Source organism: Pongo pygmaeus, chromosome 18 (assembly GCF_028885625.2).
Source record: "Pongo pygmaeus isolate AG05252 chromosome 18, NHGRI_mPonPyg2-v2.0_pri, whole genome shotgun sequence".
NCBI classification, from domain to species: Eukaryota; Metazoa; Chordata; class Mammalia; order Primates; family Hominidae; genus Pongo; species Pongo pygmaeus.
In genome coordinates, this window is record NC_072391.2 from 70,832,225 (window position 1) to 70,851,466 (window position 19,242).

The 19,242-nt window shown below is 44.0% G+C and overlaps 1 protein-coding gene across 1 annotated transcript in view; it reads left to right on the plus strand.

Annotated features, from left to right (window-relative positions):
• HYDIN (HYDIN axonemal central pair apparatus protein) overlaps nucleotides 1-19,242 on the plus strand; it is a 488,520-nt gene that overhangs the window by 417,986 nt on the left and 51,292 nt on the right. The window contains exons 67-76 of the mRNA XM_063654515.1: nucleotides 1,736-1,838; nucleotides 2,063-2,350; nucleotides 4,445-4,587; nucleotides 7,830-8,048; nucleotides 10,283-10,443; nucleotides 13,403-13,500; nucleotides 14,351-14,558; nucleotides 15,706-15,918; nucleotides 16,401-16,539; nucleotides 18,731-18,896. Coding sequence (XP_063510585.1) covers nucleotides 1,736-1,838; nucleotides 2,063-2,350; nucleotides 4,445-4,587; nucleotides 7,830-8,048; nucleotides 10,283-10,443; nucleotides 13,403-13,500; nucleotides 14,351-14,558; nucleotides 15,706-15,918; nucleotides 16,401-16,539; nucleotides 18,731-18,896 — 1,738 coding nt within the window. The remainder of the gene's footprint in view (nucleotides 1-1,735; nucleotides 1,839-2,062; nucleotides 2,351-4,444; nucleotides 4,588-7,829; nucleotides 8,049-10,282; nucleotides 10,444-13,402; nucleotides 13,501-14,350; nucleotides 14,559-15,705; nucleotides 15,919-16,400; nucleotides 16,540-18,730; nucleotides 18,897-19,242) is intronic.

The following is a 19,242-nucleotide window of genomic DNA, read 5'->3' on the forward strand; positions in this document are numbered from 1 at the left end:
GTGTTAGGGTTTGAGATTTTCTGGATTACCCAGATGACTCAGAGCAGGATTGCCATCCTTGGGAAAGCTGGTTTATATCCAGCTCACCTTTCATCTTATGAGGTCCCAGCCCAGAAGAAAGCATTGTCACCTTCCACAGGCCTTGAACTTTTGCCCTCTTAGCACCAAAAGACCATCAAAAGTACAGACAACGCCTGTAATCTCAGCACCTTGGGAGGCTGAGGTGGGCAGATCAAGATTTTGAGACCAGCCTGGACAACCTGGTAAAATCCCATCTTTACTAAAAACATACAAAAATTATCTGGGCATGGTGACTCACGCCTGTAATCCTAGCTACTCTGGAGGCTGAGGCAGGAGAATCACCAGAACCCGGGAGACAAAGGTTGCAGTGAGCCAAAATTTCACCACTGCGCTCCGGCCTGGGTGACAGAGTGAGATTCCGTATCAAAATTTAAAAAAAAAAAAAAGTGCAGACAAGCCTCCTGTCTACCTTTTCCTGACTGGCAAATGCTCTGGGCAGACAAAAACCACCCAGAAAGTGAGACTGACCTTGCTGGATTTCTATACTCTCACAGATCCTGGTCTATTTACTCCTCATTCTCTTCATAGCTCTGTTATGCTTTAAAAAAAAGTTTTTTATATATTTAGTCTAACATTTGTTGTTGCCTTGAGCTCAGGTTACCTAGTTTACCATTACCCTGCATTGTTTCCATTATTGTGGCTTTATAATATGTTTTAGCATCTAGTTCAGTGAATTCCTATCCACCCACTCCCTGTTTTTGCCATTTTTCTTAACAATTTTCACCTATTAATCTCTCAAATAAGCTTTATAATTATTTTATAGTGTTCCTTTAAAAATCCCATCAGGAGGCCTCTGAATCTGGTAGGATTTCTGCTTGCAGAGTATTTAGACTCTCCACCAGGAACGTTTAGGATTTCCACCCATTTATTTAGATCTTTTATGTCAATATTCTTACATATAATTCTTCCGTATAGTTTCTTATTAAAGTTGTTTCTAAATACATAATTTTTTGTCTCAGAAGCTTCCCATGTGATATCACTATTTCTGCCTTCTCCATGCCTCATATTTTGTATTATTCAATCTTTTTCACGATGGTGCCAGCATTACTGTCTTCTAACAATGCCTGCTGATGTCTCATATCTGAAATCAGATGCATGGCTTTAGTCTTATCTTCCTTACAATGGGCCAGAAACCACCACTTTCTCCAAGTAGGTAAAATGCCCACCTTGTTTTTTTCTCTTATCGTGGTAGGATGCTCAACATGACACTATCAGGCAACTAAACTAATGCATAGCACCTAGGAGATACTGGTTTTTAGGAATTGACATCAATGCAGACCCTTATAGAATTACAAGTATTCATTTCCATTTTATTAACCTAGCGTATATTTTATAACTGCCTCTGTTAATGACAGAGGTGTTGGCAACCACATTTTACACTATCTACCTACGTGATCTGGAAAGTTCTGCATACTCCTGGGACCTCCAGTTCCTCACTCAGATAACAAGGGCTGATCTGACTGAATGTTCTTCTGTCCTCTCCAGGTCTAATATTTATTATTTATCTCTCTTAATAAGAAATTCAAAAAAGTGAATAGTAGGCATAATACCTTTTTGGGGTCCTGCTCCAAACACAGCACAGTATCTCACCCCAGACTCAAAGCCCATGAGCAGCCTGTAAGCCTAGCACTCATCCCTGCTTTCCTTCTGCCAGCTGCATGTTGACCTGCAGGATGAGCTAGGAGTCTTCTCCCTGAAAGGGAGGCCCACCACCTCGTGCATCTACATCACAGAGGAAAACAAACCACATGTAAAAGGTAAGTGTGGGGAGGATGCTTCTAGAGGGCAATGGATCTCAGTAGCTGCTTCATTAGGGGACCACTCAAGGCCCAGCCAGAGGGGAATGCCCAGTCTCATCACCACTGGCCTCTAGCTAAGGCTCCTTCCCACTCTAGGGTTACTTTCCCTTCAACAGGGGTCTTTATAGATACACATTTCTTGAAACTAGTTCTAAATCATATCTTCTCTCTTCTCTTTGCAGCAAAGAAAGCTCACACAGCCTCCTTGGTTGTTTCTCCTGGAGATACAGCTGAATTTGACGTCTTTTTCCACTCCCAGAAGGTTGGGAGGATGAGAGGTATCATCCACTTGTCAGTGATCAACAACCAATATGAGGAGACCACCATCCACATGGTGGGAGAGGGCTATGAGGATGACATCACTTTGGACAACATCCACGGGCTGGTGGCCCCCACCAGCCAGGAAGACATAAGTATCTCTGAGTTCACAGAGACCATCGAGGACAATGATATGGAAGACTTGGTGGCAGGTGGGAGAAACAGCAGTGAGGTGTTGACAAGTGTTGGCTACTGGGTCATTTGTTTTAAATGAGAGTAAATTTAAATAACAGGTTGGTTAGCTCCCTGAGAATTTAGGACTGACTCTCCTCTTCATTACTCTATGCTCTGGCGTGCCTGGCTCAGTCATGGCATCCATCCTTCCATTTATTCATGTGTTCACTCGATGAATATGTATTGAGCACCAAGTACATGTTCCAGGCATGCTGATCCCTGGAGTTTCAAAATTAACAAGGAAGTCTCTACTCTTAAGGAGCTTATAGTTTGATATTCAAATTCTGGTTCAACTAATAAGCAAATAAATGCCTTGCAGTTTTTCCTGTCTGCCTTTATTAGCTGGCTTGTGTTGGCATTATCTGTGTATTAGAGAGAGTATAGGTTTGGGCACTTCTATAACATCACTCTGCACAGCCCCACTACTCAATGAGCAGTTTGAGATCCTATGGCATCAGCATCAGCTGGGAGCTTGTTAGAAATGGGGGTTTCAGACACCCCTGCCCTACTGAATCAGAATCCACATTTTAACAAGGCCCCAGGTGACGTGTTTTTATACTAAAGCTTAAGACATGTTGTGCTGCAATCTATCAAGCACTAAAGCTTCATTTAGTTGACATTTTTGGGTATTGGAAAAATTTGTCATCAAATTGTTATCATCAGAAAGCATTGGTTAAGCGCCCTAATTATGTGGTTGGTTGCTAAAAAGTGAGTTATAAACAGAGTCCCATAGTTTACCTAGAAGCTTAATTAAAGTCCTGGAATGTATCATTAGGTAGTCTACACAACATGGGTTGAAATCAACACTCCTCATATACCTGGTGTTTCAGCCCTGTTTGAGGCTACAGGGTGACATCTCTCTTACCAAGGATCAAGCAGGAGCCAGCAGTGAATCTAAGTTCAGAACTCAGATTTCATGCCCATAATAGGATTGCCAGAGTTAGCAAATCAGAATACAAGACTCCTCAATAAATTGGAATTTTGGTTAAACTATGAATAATTTTTAGTATATGTGTATCCCAAACATGGCATGTGACATACTTATCCTAAAAATTATTCATTTCTTATCTGTGATTCAAATTTAACCAGGACTCCTATATTTTATCTGGCAATCCCAATCCTTTATAATATTTTCTCACCAAACAAATGGAGGTGGGGACCTATGTTTTCTCTTGTACAAATGGAGGTGAGGGCTAAGGTGGGTGAATGGATGATGGATGGATGGATGAAGGGATAGAGGGATGGATGGGTAGATGATAGATGAATGGATGGATGGATACATGCATGCATGCATGGATGAGTAGATGATGGATGGATGGGTGGATGATGATGGGTAGATAGGTGAGTGGGTAGGTGGATGATGGGTGAGTGGGTAGGTAGATGATAGATGAATTAATGGATGGATAGGTGGATGATGGATGGATGGATGGGTGGGTGGGTAGATGATGGTTGGATATATGGATGGATGGATGGATGATGGATGGGTGAATGATGGATGGATGAGTGGGTGAGCAGGTGGATGATGGATGGATGGGAGGGTGGATAATGGATGGATGGATGGATGGCTGGGTGGGTAGGTAGGGAGATGATGGATGGGTGGATGGGTGGATGGTGGATAGGTGGATGATGGATGGATGCGAGGGTGGATGGATGATGAGTGGGTGGGTGGATGATGGCTGGATAGGTGGGTGGATGGATGATGGCAGGATGGGGGAGGGTGGATGATGGATGGATGGATGGATGATGGATGGATGGATGGATAGGTGAGTGATGGATAGGTGGATGATGGGTGGATAATGGATGGATGAGAGGGATGGATGGATAGATAGATAATGGGTGGGTGGATGATGGATGGATGGATGGGTGGGTGGATGATGGATGGATGGATGGATGGATGGATGGATAGATTCCTTGAGGATAGAAATCTTGTTACTCAGAGATTCTAGGTTTTTCAAATATAGCCATCCAAGGATGGAAGGATTGCATGTGGGTGAAGCACTATGCCTCCTTAAGGAAGCAGGCCCTCAGGGGAGGCCAGGGAGGACTCACAGCCTTCTGCTTCTAATCCCTAGCTGCTCTGGTGGACCACATCCAGTTTGGGGACTGCCACATTGGACACAGCTATAATGTGAGCTTCACAGTCACAAATCACAGCCAAGTAAACTTGATACGGTTTGAATGGCCTGTTTCCGCTACAATTGCTTTCTCCCCACAGGTAAATAAAAGTCATTCATCATTTTTTGGAATCCCTTAGTCCTAAGCCAACCCCAGACTGATTGTCAGCCCTTTCCCATGGATGCATGGAATGGAATTAATACATCTCAAGCTGAGAGACAGCCCAGGAATCATCCCTCACTCATACCTGGTAGCAAAGAACACTGTTCATGTCTCCCCTGGTTAAGAGGGGAAGACAGAGAATGAAGTTGGCCAAGACTGTTGCTAGGCTGCTGTCAAGGGGCCCTGTGGAGGCCTGTATAGATGAATACAGGTCCTAGTCTTCCTATCCCAGATTGTGGAGCTGTGTCCTCCTAGGTGTGTGTCGTTTAGAGTATCAGTCCTTCAAAATGCTTCACCAAAAGCTAGAATGGGGGTGATGGGTTCTGTGGACAACTGAGATTTAGAACATGTTCCAAGCTCCATCCTTCCTTTAAGATTCCTGGTTCTCTTTGGCATGTTAAAACCTAGTTAACTTTGTTTTACCTGGAATTTTCTAACCTCTTCTTTTAGCATCTCCACAGCACACATTTTTTTTTGAATTGCTGACTAGAGCTTGACATTGAACAAGGCCTAGGATAATGCTCTAGCAGATCGTTGCCTCTGGCCAGTGGTTGCTTTTTGTAGATAGTTCACTTCTGAGTTCCCAGAGCACTGGCACACCCCAGTGTCTTCACTGCCTCCTGCTCTGTTGACACACAGCCACTGAGTCTGCTCAAGCACAGTACTCAAGGGGGATGGAGCAAAGGGGTTGGGGACTTTGTCATCTTTGAATCTTTGAGTGCTATTAGGGATAAATTTTTCTTTTTGGAGGGATGTAAAGTTCATTAGGACCCTGACCATTCCATTTCATCATGGTCCAAATCCAACCCTGAATAGAGCTAGTATACCACTTTATTTGTAAATTGAGTGCTTGCTATATGCCAAAAATAGTTCTAAGACCATGGTTAATCCTCTGAACAACCCTATAAGGCAGATACTACTTTTTTTTGTTTTTGTTTGTTTGTTGAGATAGTCTCACTTGGTCACCCAGGCTGGAGTGCAGTGTCACAATTTTGGCTCATTGCAACCTCCACCTCCCAAGATCAAGTGATTCTCCCACCTCAGCCCCCCAAGTAGCTGGGACAACAGATGCACACCACCACACCTGGCTAATTTTTTTGTATTTTTGGCAGAGACAGGTTTCACCATGTTGTCAAGTCTGGTCTCAAACTCCTGAGCTCAAGCAATCCACCTGCCTCGGCCTCCCAAAGTGCTGGGATTATAGGCATGAGCCACTGTGCCCAACCATAGATACTACTATTATCTGCATTTTGCCCGTGAAGAAACAAACACAGTATAATATAATAGGGTAATCTGCTTTTGTGCATTATTTTTATTACCAAAGCCTTAATCAAAGAAGGCAGAGGCCGGGCACAGTGGAGGTTCCCAACCTCAATTCTTGACTTCTGTGCACCCACAGGCTCAACACCACATGGAAGCTGCCAAGTCTTGGGGCTTGCACCCTCTGCAGCCATGTCCTGAGCCACACCTTGGCCCCTTTTAGCCATGACCAGAGTGGCTGGGATGCAGAGCTCTACATCTTTAGGCTGCACACAGCAGGGGGGTCCCTGGGCCACCCACAAAACCATTTTTTCCTCCCAGGCCTCTGGGTCTGTGATGGGAGGGGCTGCCACAAAGGTCTCTGACATGCCCTAGAGACATTTTCCCCATTGTTTTGGCCATTAACATTTGGCTCCTCACTACTTTTACAAATTTCTGAAGCCAGCTTGAATTTCTCCTCAGAAAATGGGTTTTTCTTTTCTATCATCAGGCTGAAAGTTTTCTGAACTTTTATGCTGTTTCCCTTTTAAAACTGAATGCTTTTAAGAGCACCTCTTGAACGTCTTGCTGCTTAGAAATTTTTTATGCCAGATAACCTAAATCATCTCCCTCAAGTTCGAAGTTCCACAAATCTCTAGGGCAAGGGCAAAATGCCACCAGTCTCTTTGCTAAAACATAGCAAGAGTCACCTTTGCTCCAGTTCCCAACAAGTTTCTCATCTCCGTCTGAGACCATCTCAGCCTGGATTTCATTGTCCATATCATCAGCATTTTGATCAAAGCCATTCAACAAGTCTCTAAGAAGTTCCAAACTTTCCCACATTTTCCTGTCTTCTCCTGAGCCCTCCAAACAGTTCCAACCTCTGCCTGTTACCCAGTTCCAAAGTCACTTCCACATTTTCAGGTATCTTTACAGCAGTGCCCCACTCACTATACCAGTACCAATTTACTATATTTGTTCATTTTCATGTTGCTGATAAAGACATACCCGAGACTGGGTGATTTATAAAGAGGCTAATGGACTCACAGTTCCACGTAGCTGGGGATGCCTCACAATCATGGCAGAAGGCAAAAGGCACATTTTACTTGGTAGCAGACAAGAGAGAAAAATGAGAGTCAAGCAAAAGGGGAAACCCCTTATAAAACCATCAGATTTTGTGAGACTTATTTACTACCACAAGAACAGTATGGGGAAAACTGCCCCCATGATTCAATTATCTCCCACCAGGTCCCTCCCACAACATGTGGGGATTATAGGATCTACAATTCAAGATGAGATTTGGGTGGAGACACAGCCAGACCATATCACCATATATCACATAACCTCTAGAAAACTCCATTGTACACTTATGAGAAGATGAGAGTGAAAAAGTCAAATAACATCTTCATGTTACTATGAAAATAGTCTTGACCTCATTTATCCCCTGAAAAGGTCTTGGGGATCCCCAAGATCACCAGAACACCTTTGGAGAACTGCTAGTGTACGTATTCCTGTGTCCATAATTTGTATAGATCATATTGATTAAGAGTATGGCATTTGGAGCCAGATTGCCTGGGTCTGAATCCAACTCCTCAAAAATTAATGACCTCAACCAAGTTACAAGTTTCATTGTCTGTAAAATGAGAATAATAGCTGTACCCTTCATAGGGTTGTTGTAGGGATTCATAGAATTGTGTAAAGGTTTAGAATAGTGCCTGAAGCAAGTACATTTGATAAATATTAGTTGTTCTTGTTAGTATTATTATTGTTTCTACCTAAGATCCTCTTGTACATATTTAATTCTGTCTACATACACAGGCTTAACTGATGCATTTTTTGCCAAGACCTTTGGCTCCTTCCCTTCTCTAGAATATCACCAGCAGGTATCAAGAGTCCTCAAGACTGGATTCTCAAAAATACTAATACCAGGCTCTTCCCTAGATGGGCCACCTCCACCCTGGGTGTGCCAAGGACATAGTGGTGACCATGAAGTCAGATGTACCCATCAACCTAAAGAATATGCGGATCAGGTGCAAGCTCTCCAGGATTATGTTTCAGCTCCCTGCAGACCAGGTCCCCGACTGGGATGACCGCATGCACACAGTCAAGTGGGTGGACATACCCAGAAACATGCCTGGGACTTTCACTACAAAACGAAAAGTAAGTGGGGACATCAAGCACCAATCTGACCAGGCCTCCATGCTTGGATTCCTACTGGTCTCAAGTCCCTCATCATTTCCTTTTCTCACAGAAAAAAGAAAAGGTTCCCATTCTACTTGACCTTGATTCCAAAAGTAACAAACTAAACTTCTACACATGCTGCCTGCCATCAATGCTACACATACCACACATCTTCACTGGTAGACCTTTAGCTTAAGTCTTGATAAGCAGTTGAGCAAGTCCTCCCACCTTTTCCTTCTTCAAAAATGTCAATGCTAATCTTTTAGTTGTTTCCCTTTTCCCTCAGGTGTCCAGAATCACATTTGTAATAATCTTTGGTTCATGACAGGATCTCATCTTTGGTCCATGTGTGCCCTTCTTTTATTCATTCCTTGGTTAGTTTTTTTAAAAACAATATAATACACAGAGACAAACCCACACCCAACGCGGGAAGTAGAATATTGACTACCTGTGTAATTCTCAGCCATTCCCTCCCTCTGCCTCCATCCTAGAAGTAATCACTATCTTGACTTGTTTACTCCCTTGGTTTTTGTTTTTTGTTCTTTTTTAAACCTATGCACACTAAAAGGTACATCAGGCCAGGCACAGTGGCTCATGCTTGTAATCCCAAAACTTTGGGAGGCTGAGGCAGGCAGACTGCTTGAGCCCAGGAGTTTGAGACCAACCTGGGCAACATGGTGAAATCCCATCTCTACCAAAAATTAGCTGGGCGTGATGGTGCATGCCTATAGTCCCAGCTACTCAGGAGGCTGAGGTGAGAGGATCATCTGAGCTCTGGGAGGTCAAGGCTGCAGTGGGCCATGATTGCACCACTGTACTCCAACCTGGAAGACACAGTGTGAGACTCTTTCTTAAAAAATAAAAATAAAACATATATTGTTAGTTGTAGTTTTAACTTTTAAAAAATGTTATTGTATGTGATCATCCATATTGTTGCATGTGGCTGTAGTGTATCCATTTCACTTCTACATAAAATTCCCTTGTGATTTCTCCCTTCTCCTTTTGAAAATTATTTGGGGTTTTGCTATCACAGATGTATTATTCACATGGTGTTCATTTGTAAGAGTTTATATTCCTAGAAGTGGAATTGCTGATTCATTGGATATATGAATGTTCAACTTGCCAAGATAATCCTCCACTATTTTCCAGAGTAGCTGTACCAATTTATACTCCTACAGCAGAGAGCTTATTGATCCATGTCCTCTCTGACAGTTGACATTGTCAGACTTCTTGATTTTTATCATTTGAATGAATGGGAAATGGTCTCATTATGAGCCTATTTTGCATTGTCCTGATCCCTGATCACAAATAAGGCTGAGTATTTCTTCATATGATTACTAGTCATACAAGTTATCCCTTACAGGAATGCCTTTTCATGCCTTTTGCTCATTTTTCAATTATGATATTTATACTTTGTGTGAGTTATTTTATTTTTTATAAACTCTTCTGTTCATATTATTTGTCTGCAAATATCCTTACCAAATTTATAGTTTATCTCTTTTTTTGTTTGTTTTTTGAGACAGAGTTTTGCTCTTTCGCCCAGGCCGGAATACAGTGGCACAATCTCGGCTCACTGCAACCTCCACCTCCTAGGTTCAAGAGAGTCTCATGCCCCAGCCTCCCAAGTAGCTGGGATTACAAGCATGCACCACTACACCCGGCTAATTTTTGTATTTTTAGCAGAGACAGGGTTTCACCATGTTGGCCAGGCTGGTCTCAAACTCCTAGCCTCAAGTGATCCACCCACCTCGGCCTCCCAAAGTGCTGGGATTATGGGCGTGAGCCACCATGCCTGGCCTAGTTTATCTTTTCTGTTATTAATTTTAATATCATCAAGTTTATTAGTCCCTTCTTTTATATTTATTACTTTTTGTGTCTTATTTTTAAAACTCTTTCCTCCCAGAAAGATGTTCACTTATATATTTTTAAGACTTTTGTTTTTTCGATATTTCAGCTCTTGGCCCACCTGGATTTTATGTATGTTGTGAAGCAAGGATCCAGTTTCATATTTTTCATCTAGATGACTAATCTTACTAGATCCCTTTTTCATTTAGCCTCTCTGTTCCCTAATGATCTGCCAGGACTTTATGGTCACATAGTGTTCCTAAATTTTATATATGCCTGGAATGTTCTGGTCTCTCCATTCTATTCCATTGTCAGTTTTTCTGTGCCTGTGCTCTGCATCTCTGAGGACACAGCTGCCTTTGTTACAGGTGATAGAGACAGATCCGGAACCTGCTCACACAGTACTAGAAGAAAACTACCAAGAACTGCAGCTTCAAATCAGTGCCAATGTGGATTTTGCTTCATACCACTGCCAAGCAAGAGATGTGCGCTTTAAGGAAACCTTGATTTACCAGACCCGAGTGTTTGAGTGAGTCATCAAAAGTCTCATGACACTAGATGCAAAAGCTCTTTCATTCCATCATTCACTCACTCACTCATCAAATGTCTATTATCTACAACAGCATCTACTAGGCATCGTATCTGTGTGGCATGCACCAGTGTTGTCTTAGGTCCAATGAAACATTCAGGCCCACAGAGCTATTGAAATTCACACTTGAAATCAAGATATAGGCCAGGAAATGTAGTACACCAGGAGGGCGGCATCAGGCAATCCACTTTAGTGGGAGCAGTCCTTGCAGCAGTCTACACAGCCACCCAGGATCTGTTCTTTTTGCCCATGCACCAAGTGGTAACCCAGACAATATCCACACTGGTGGGTATTGGGTCCATCTAAGCTTAGAAGCCCAGGCCCAAAAGACCACCATTTCTCCTAACCACTCTGTAGGTATATCTTCTGGGGTCCCTGCAGAGAATATGCCCAGTTACAAGAGTCACTACACTCAGAGAACCCCACAGCTATGGCTTCCCTCTAGGTCGTCATAGTTCCCCCCAGTGCACATATTATTTACTCATCGGGGCCATTTTTAGTATAAACAATGTCACCTAATAATACAACTGACATTCCTCCCTTATCAAGTCTCCAGGGGAACAGACCTAGAAAGCTATTTCAGAGTCAAATTCATCTTTGAGAAGGAGAAAAGGTTCTATTAACCCTTTGCCCACACTCAGACACAGGGACTCAAGGATGCCATGGGCCCTGCCTTCAAAGAGCTCATAATCTGAGGGTGGCAGCCGGGGGACAGATAGAAATGGGAGAATTGTTCGTTACAGCATGATGTCATGTGCATGAAGCAAAGGGGTATTTAAAGCAGATCAAGAGAGTCAAGGAAGGCTTTTTGGACAAGGTAGTTCCCCAGCTGAACTTTAGAGGACAGATAGGAGGTAACCAAGTAAAGAAGTGAGAACAAAGTGAGAGTGAAAGAAGTGAGAATGGGGGTAGCCAAGTGAAGAAGCGAGAATGAAGGGCTCTCTCTAGGCAGAGAGAGCAACATGTGCAACACATACAAGGACAAAAATGTAAGCCACTGACATTTCTACTGCATACAAATTAGTGATTAGCTCATTCAACTCATCGTGCATTTGCTGAATTCTAAACATCTTTGCAAATTACGATAGAACCAAAAGATAAATGTCAGAAAGTGTGATCTTCTGCTGATGGTCATTTCACCTAAAGCAGGGGTCAGCAAACTGTGGCCTGTAGCCTGTTTTTGTCGATAAAGTTTTGCTGGCATGCAGCTATGCCCATTCATTTATGACCTATCTGTGGCTGCGTTCCCACTACAAAGGCAGAGCTGAGTCATTGCAGAGACCGTATGGGACACAAAGCCAAAAAACTTACTATCTGGCCTTTTACAAAAGTTTGCCAACCCCTAAACTGACAACTCTTTTTATAAAAAGTACTCTGTGCCACTGAGATTTCTTCACTTTATAAAAATTATCTTTAGAATAAATACAAGTGCTCACAAATTTACAAAATAAACACAAGCCACTGTGGTCAAAGCACTTGATTTCAGGCGAAACTGGATGGTCTGTCTACCTGGACTAGAGAGTGGAAATCTAATCTCTACATCCCACTGTAGACCTACTCTTCACCCAAACTCCTAACTCTTACTATTCCCCTAAAACCAGGAAGGGCATATGGATTTATTTCATTATCATTTTCTTGTACCAAGGTTTCATCTTTCTGCTGTTAACTGTGATCAAGTTTAATAGTGATTCCAGAAGAAAACTCTGCCTCCCTGTTCTTTTTTTTCTTTTTCTTTTTCTTTTTTTTTTTTTTTGAGCCAGAGTCTCGCTCTGTCACCCAGGCTGGAGTGCAATGGTGTGATCTCAGCTCGCTGCAACCTCCACCTCCCGGGTTCAAGCAATTCTCCTGCCTTAGCCTCCCGAACAGCTGGGACTATAGGTGCACGCCACCACACTGAGCTAATTTTTGTATTTTTAGAAGAGACGGGGTTTCACTCTGTTGGCCAAGCTGGTCTTGAACTCCTGACCTCAGGTGATCCACCTGCCTTGGCCTCTCAAAGTGCTGGGATTTCAGGCATGAGCCACCGCGCCCGGCCCTGTTCTTGTCTTAAAGCAGGAAAATTTGAGGCAGGAAAAGCCTCTGCTGATTCAGAATTTGAGTTTGAAGTAACTAAAATTCAAATCTGTGCCTCAGTCAGGAAAGGGGTCACAGGCAGGGGTCAAATGGCTTCTGGTCACAGGGACTTCCTTCCTTCCTTCCTTTTCTTTTCTTTCGACAGAGTCTCGCTCTGTGGCCCAGTGGCATGGTCTCAGCTCACTGCAACCTCCATCTCCTGGGTTCAAACAATTCTCGTGCCTCAGCCTCCTGAGTAGCTGAGTAGTTGGGACTGCAGGCATGTGCCACCACACCTGGCTAATTTTTATATTTTTAGTAGAGATGGGGTTTCACCATGTTGGCCAGGCTGATCTCAAATTCTTGGCCTCAAGTAAGCTGCCTGCCTTGGCCTCCCAAAGTGCTGGGATTACAGGTGTTAGCCACCCTGCCCGGCCAGGGACATTGTTTCTGATGGGAGGTGATTCAGAAAGGGAGGGCCTGTAGAATTTGTTCCTGAGGGAGGTGCTGTCATGTGAAATAGATTTTGTTTCCTCTCTCATGGGGGGGTTTAGGATTACTGAAATGCATGCTGAGAGCTCGCTGCACAGGGTGTTGGAAGAATGCAAAATACTTTTAAGTGCTAAATATTTTTTATATTTTTACTTTTAATCACTATATATTTTATTGTTCAAGTATATCATATGCATGATTTCTAATAAAATTACTTAAAATGTGCTTTTTAAAAAATATTTAAGAAACAAAGCGACATGACTTCAAAAGGTTAAGTACAGTATAGATGACATGCAGCCAGGACCAAAACCACCCACAGCACATTTCTCAAATCTGCTCCCTGATCGATTTGCAGGTTTGATGTGATTAATTCAGGACATGTGCAGCTGGAATTCAGCTGGGTCTCAGAAGATACCTCAAAGGCAGTCAGCTTTGCAAAACCAGATCACCAAGGTAAATTCAATGACAAGTAAAACCCAGGGCCTGGCTTGAGTCACCAGTTAGAAGAGCCTTGTTCATGGAGAGGCCAACACTGCTCAGAGGGTCTCCTAAGTAACTAAAGAAAAGCAAAGCGGAGACCTTGTGGTGTCTGCAGAGCCAGATGGGACTGAGGGACTCCAAAACTTACCTCTACCCTCCTGGAGTCTGGACTCTGTCCCTGCACTAGGCCAATGCCCCATCGCAAGATAACTAGGAATCTTGTCTCTTAGGTATTAACCTTGTGGGAGATTGTAGATCCCTTGGAGAAACTGTTGAAAGTTATGAATCATTTTCCCAGGAAGATACACACCCAAGCCCAAGTTCTCAGTTGGTACATATGAAGCACTAGAAAAGGGTCCAACACTTGGTAGGCAAGTTGCTATCATTATTATTATTATTATTATTATTATTATTATTATTATTATTGTTATTTCAACTTTGGAGATGCACAGACCTTTTGGATGGGCCCTTATCCATGGGTCCCCAGATTGTAAACCCCTACTTTAGAACAATGATTCTCAAAAAAATATGTTCACAGCCCATTATTCTAGGGCACAAACATCTTCTTGACCCACCCCCTTGAACCAAAAGGAAACAAATTTGAAAACCCTATGGAATAAATAGAAACATTTTTCATGAGTCTCCTGTAAGCTATATGAGCAATTCCCTACCTCTAATGCCCAAGGTTAAGTACAGCTGCTACAAAAGGTGAGTCCATATCCACCATATCTGGAGAGGGCCCCTAAGGACCTGTGAGTGGGCTGCCTTCCACCTGCCTCTCACTGCAAATGCAGAATATCACCCACTCCCTGTCTGTCCCCAGGTTCAGCTCAAAAAGATCAGCTTAGTCAGGGCACGATGCACACAGGCAGCACCTTGGACAGCACCATGGACCACTGGGCCGAGGGTTCCCCACAGCCCTTCTCTGTGGAGCCCTCTTCGGGAATCGTGCCGGTGGGGAAGATTCAGAAGTTCAAAGTGAAATTCTCCCCGTTGGACATTGGAGACTTCGAGAGCAACCTTTTCTGCCAGTAAGAAAATGTGCTCACCACAACACCCTTCTTGGCAGGCACAAAGCTCTGTGGCTCTTACCCCTTTTCTGTCCAACCGCTGCCACCATCCTTTCTGGCCCTAGATCCCTGCACAGCCCCAAATTATCCCTTTTCCCTTTGGAAGGATCTAAAGGGTCCACCCTTTAGAGAACAAGGAGAATTTGGTCTTTGTCCTGCTCATCAACCTCTCCAGATGCTTCCCCCTGCTTACTTTCCCCCTTTCCCAGCTGCATGTAGGATTCCACTGAGCAACAGACTGGTGTCAGCCAGGTGGGTTTCAGTCCTTGTGCAAGCATGAACTTAGGAAAGCTTTCTTGTACCTTCTCTGAGACACAGTTTCCTCATACATAAAATGTAAATATAATACCCAGCTGGTGGAATTGTTGGGAAAGTTAAATGAGTTAATTCAAATAAAGAGCTTACAACAGTGCCTGGCACACAATAAGCACGATAAACATTAGGTGGTAGTGGTGGTGGTGGTCGTGGAGTTGGTGGACCTGGTACATAGCAGTGAGAGAAAAGCTAATCCAATGACACCTGACAATGAAAGTCCCTGATGTGGTACTTGCTCCCAGGAGAGCTTGAAGGAGTACAATCACCTTACAGAAAAATCCTGTGGGCTGTGGCCTAGGGTGGCAGAGACCTAAGTGAGCTGCCAGGGCCTCCTTGACCCCCTGCAGTCATACCATTGAGACCCCTCCCACACCTAGGCCACCTCAGCTCGGTCCTGGAGCTGAGCATCTGCTCATATCCAGTTCACCTTTTCTGAGGAGCTCAGGATACTTTTTTGGGATTTCCAGGTCACTTTCCATATCACACTAAATGCCTATGAGAGAGACCAGAGGGTAAGACTGTGCTCATTTTGCAGCAGGAATATTTTCTCGACATTGATGGGGGAAGTAACCTGCGGCCATACTTAGGTACACAGAAGGAGCCAAATTCAGGCTGCTTATGCTCAGCCCAGTCATGCATTCAAGGCACTGAGTGATGCTATTGACCAAGACAGACCCAGCCTCTGCTCCCATAGAGCTCATATTCTGGTGGATATAATATTCATTTCCAACCAACTAAGAAAGCAACAACTGATGACAAAATAAAACAAATAAAAACAACCTTATCCTCTCAGGATTCCCAACCTGCCACCTGGAGAGCAAGGTCCGGTCCTGGTAGCAAAAGGGCGGAGCACCTTGCCAATCTGCCATTTTGATCTGAAAGACTCGGACTACATCAGTGGCTATCAGCGCAGCCCAGAGCTCCGAGGGTCCAGTGGGGGAGTTCTGGATCCAAACACCCGGGTGATTGAGTTCACCACTGTGGGCATAGGAGGGAAGAATCTCCGGTGAGTTGCTTAGGTTTACATTGATTGAATTCACATCAGTCCTAAAGAACTCTGGAAGAATTCAGATAGATGAGCTAGACCTATTCCTATAAGCAGGCTTGATATCCTGGGGTTTGACCTGAGTTTTAGAGGTTTGACTTTAGAGAACTGTTATGTTAAGAAAGCTGAATTCTGTCTCCTTAGTTTTGCCACTGAGGAAAATATGGAAGACACAAAAGTATAATCCCTGACCACCTCCTTAACCACAGAGGATCATTGGCACAGTTGTGCACTTGGCAGCATTGTTATTCCAAAGTCCAGAACCCTACCCTGACTGTGGATCGCTAGAGGAGATGGAGTTTTCATTTCCACAGTAACAAAGTGCTCTGAACAGTTCTGCTTCCCAGATGGGGGACTGGGTTAGGGCCAGGTTCTAAGAAACTTCTCTTAATCCTCAATCCCCTGTCCCACTTTCTTCTGTCAATTCTTCCCACCCTGGCCAGGACCTTTACCATCCTAAACCCAACCAATAGCACCTACTCCTTCTGCTGGATCTCTGAAGAAATTGAAAGTCTCCAGAACCCTGCAGCATTCACATGCCTTACAGAAAAGGGCTTCATCCACCCTGAAAAGAAAGCCGAGGTATGTGCAGATGAGAACCACTCAACCCAAGGCTTAGGTCACTCTAGCCATTGCTGTGTAGAAAGTGTGCCACAGACAGTAAGTGGAATTAGGAAGAACTGCCTGAGGGTGTAGTGCGTCAATCAACAAGTATTTAGTGAACGGCTGCCATATGCATTGGGCAATGCTGATGACAAGACCGACCTGAGCTCTCTTGGGCTAGCCATGGAGAAGAAGAGAGCTCTAATATTTGCAATTTTTTTAAACTGAGAATATTTAAGCAGCAAAAGGTAACTGGACACCAATGCCTGGGGACCCTAGGACTCATAGAGTAGCATAAAAAGTTATATTTGTCAAAAGGACCAAAAATGGTGAAAGGACATGATGTGTTTTTACTTGGTTAGGCCAAAGGGCAAAGTAGAGTGGAGCCATGTCCCATGGCTTCATCCTAAATGTTTACACAAATGATATGGGGCAGAATTAAAGAAATACAGACTTGCTGGCCAAAACGGATCTGTGAGCCCCATGTCCAGCCAGTTGCAGAGAATCTTGAAGACAGAAAGAAATCCGTGAAACAAAAATTATGAATTCCTGTGCCTTCAGGAGGGTCACACAAATGAATAGAGTGGGCCAAGGAGACATTTGTGGGTAATACGGGGTACCAGGGCCACTGGCCACAGGGCTTCTCTGGCAGATGACCACTTTGCAGACAATGGGGGCCAAGGGGGCCAACTCACCCAAACTGTGGAAAAGACAAAATTCCAAATTTCTTTTTTTTTGTTTTTTGTTTTTGAGATGGAGTCTTGCTCTGTCCCCCAGGCTGGAGTGCAGTGGCGCGATCTCGGCTCACTACATGCTCTGCCTCCTGGGTTCACACTATTCTCCTGCCTCAGCCTTCCGAGTAGCTGGGACTACAGGCGCCCGCCACCATGCTCGGCTAATTTTTTGTATTTTTAGTAGAGACAGGGTTTCATCATGTTAGCCAGGATGGTCTCAATCTCCTGACCTCGTAATCTGCCCGTCTCAGCCTCCCAAAGTGCTGGGATTACAGGCGTGAGCCACTGCGCCCGACCAAAATTCCAAAGTTCTATGTGAAGCCCTATTTTACATGCTGGTAGCTAGTTCATTTTTTTTTTTTAACAATTCCCAAACCAAACAAAACATATTTGTAGACTCTCCACCTGGTTTTGACCTCTGCATAATGTCAGTACCCAGGCCATCTAGTTAAATGTGACAAGGTCCAGGAGCTGGGTCCACCATAGAGACAATCCTACCTGGCCCCCACTTCAGCCCAGAAATGTTTCAAATGTGAGCTCAGTTCCGAGAGGCAAGTTCCAAAATCCGTCATCCAAAGTCATGCTGGTCTTTGAGTGACAGTCGTATCATTGAGGTGACACATCTCCAGAGCACCTGCCCACATTGTCCTGGCAGTGGTATAGACCATGCATGTTAACCTGTGTGGTTCTTTTTTGGCCAAATGCCATTATTCTTTCATTCAGTCCTGGTTGATTGATTGCAAAGAGACTCACTCAGGTTAGCTCAAAAAAGAGACAGAGAGAACCAGGAGCAGCTTTTGAGGTTGGACTTTCCTCCTGGGACTGCCTGCTTCTCTCTTCCCATCTAGTCCATTCCCTCTCCATTGACCAGTTTCTTCACTCTTGATTGATTGATTTATTCTTCAGTTACTTTGTAATATCACTTAGCAAGTTGGTTATGGCATGCCATGGCCCAGCTCACCTGCATGATACCTTTCACCATCAGCTCCACTGCCAGCGGGCCTGGCCACTCATTTTCTAATTCCAAACTTCTGAGAGAGAAATCTGGCTGGCCTGGCTAATCATATTGTCTTTGGCTGTGTGCCCAGCTATTGACAAGTATGGGGATTGTCTTTCCTTGGAATGGGTACCAACTCTTTGGTCCAGTCAGCTATGGCACAGCCATGCCATCCAAAGACATGGCACAAAACACGACGGCTTAGCCAGCAGAGGCTGTGGATGGGGGAGACTCCCTTAGAAGGACACGTGGGCAGGGCAGATAGACATTGACGTTTCTGGTACAGCCACACCTACATGCCCTTACATGGACTATAGAAAGGTAGCAATAACCTGGTAACATCAACTCTCATGACCCTCGTGCTGACAAGTCTCCAGGGACATGTGGAGTAAGCATACAGAAGTGTCTCTTACCACTCTGTTCCAAATTGTCTTCTTAGATCGTGTTCCAGTTCACACCTTTCCATCTGGGCATCACTGAGTCATCATGGACCTTCCTAATCCCCGAGCACAACATCACAGTCCCTTTCCTGCTGGTAGGCAAAACTACCGACCCTCTCATCTCTCTGAACAAGTCACACCTCAACTTCAGCTCTCTTCTCATTGGTAAGGCTGTCCTGATGGTATGTATTTAGAGCTGGCATGATCTGGGCAAGGTCATCGAGAACTCTGGGAGCAGCCTTGCATAAGAAACCTCTCCTGGTCCCTTCCAGAAGCATATCAGAGGGTCTCAATCAGTTTTTAAAAAGCCACAAAATATTTACTGCTCAATCTAATTTCCACCAAGTATCTTTTAAACCTACAATTAATAGCTTAAGGAAATTTAGGAGCCTTGTTAAAGATACTACTTGGCAGATTCCTTTAAGGCATGGGCTGACTGTTTATTTCTAGAGCCTCAAGTTGGCCCATCCTTCTTGCATTTGCCCCCAGATTATGAGGGGTATCTGTATGC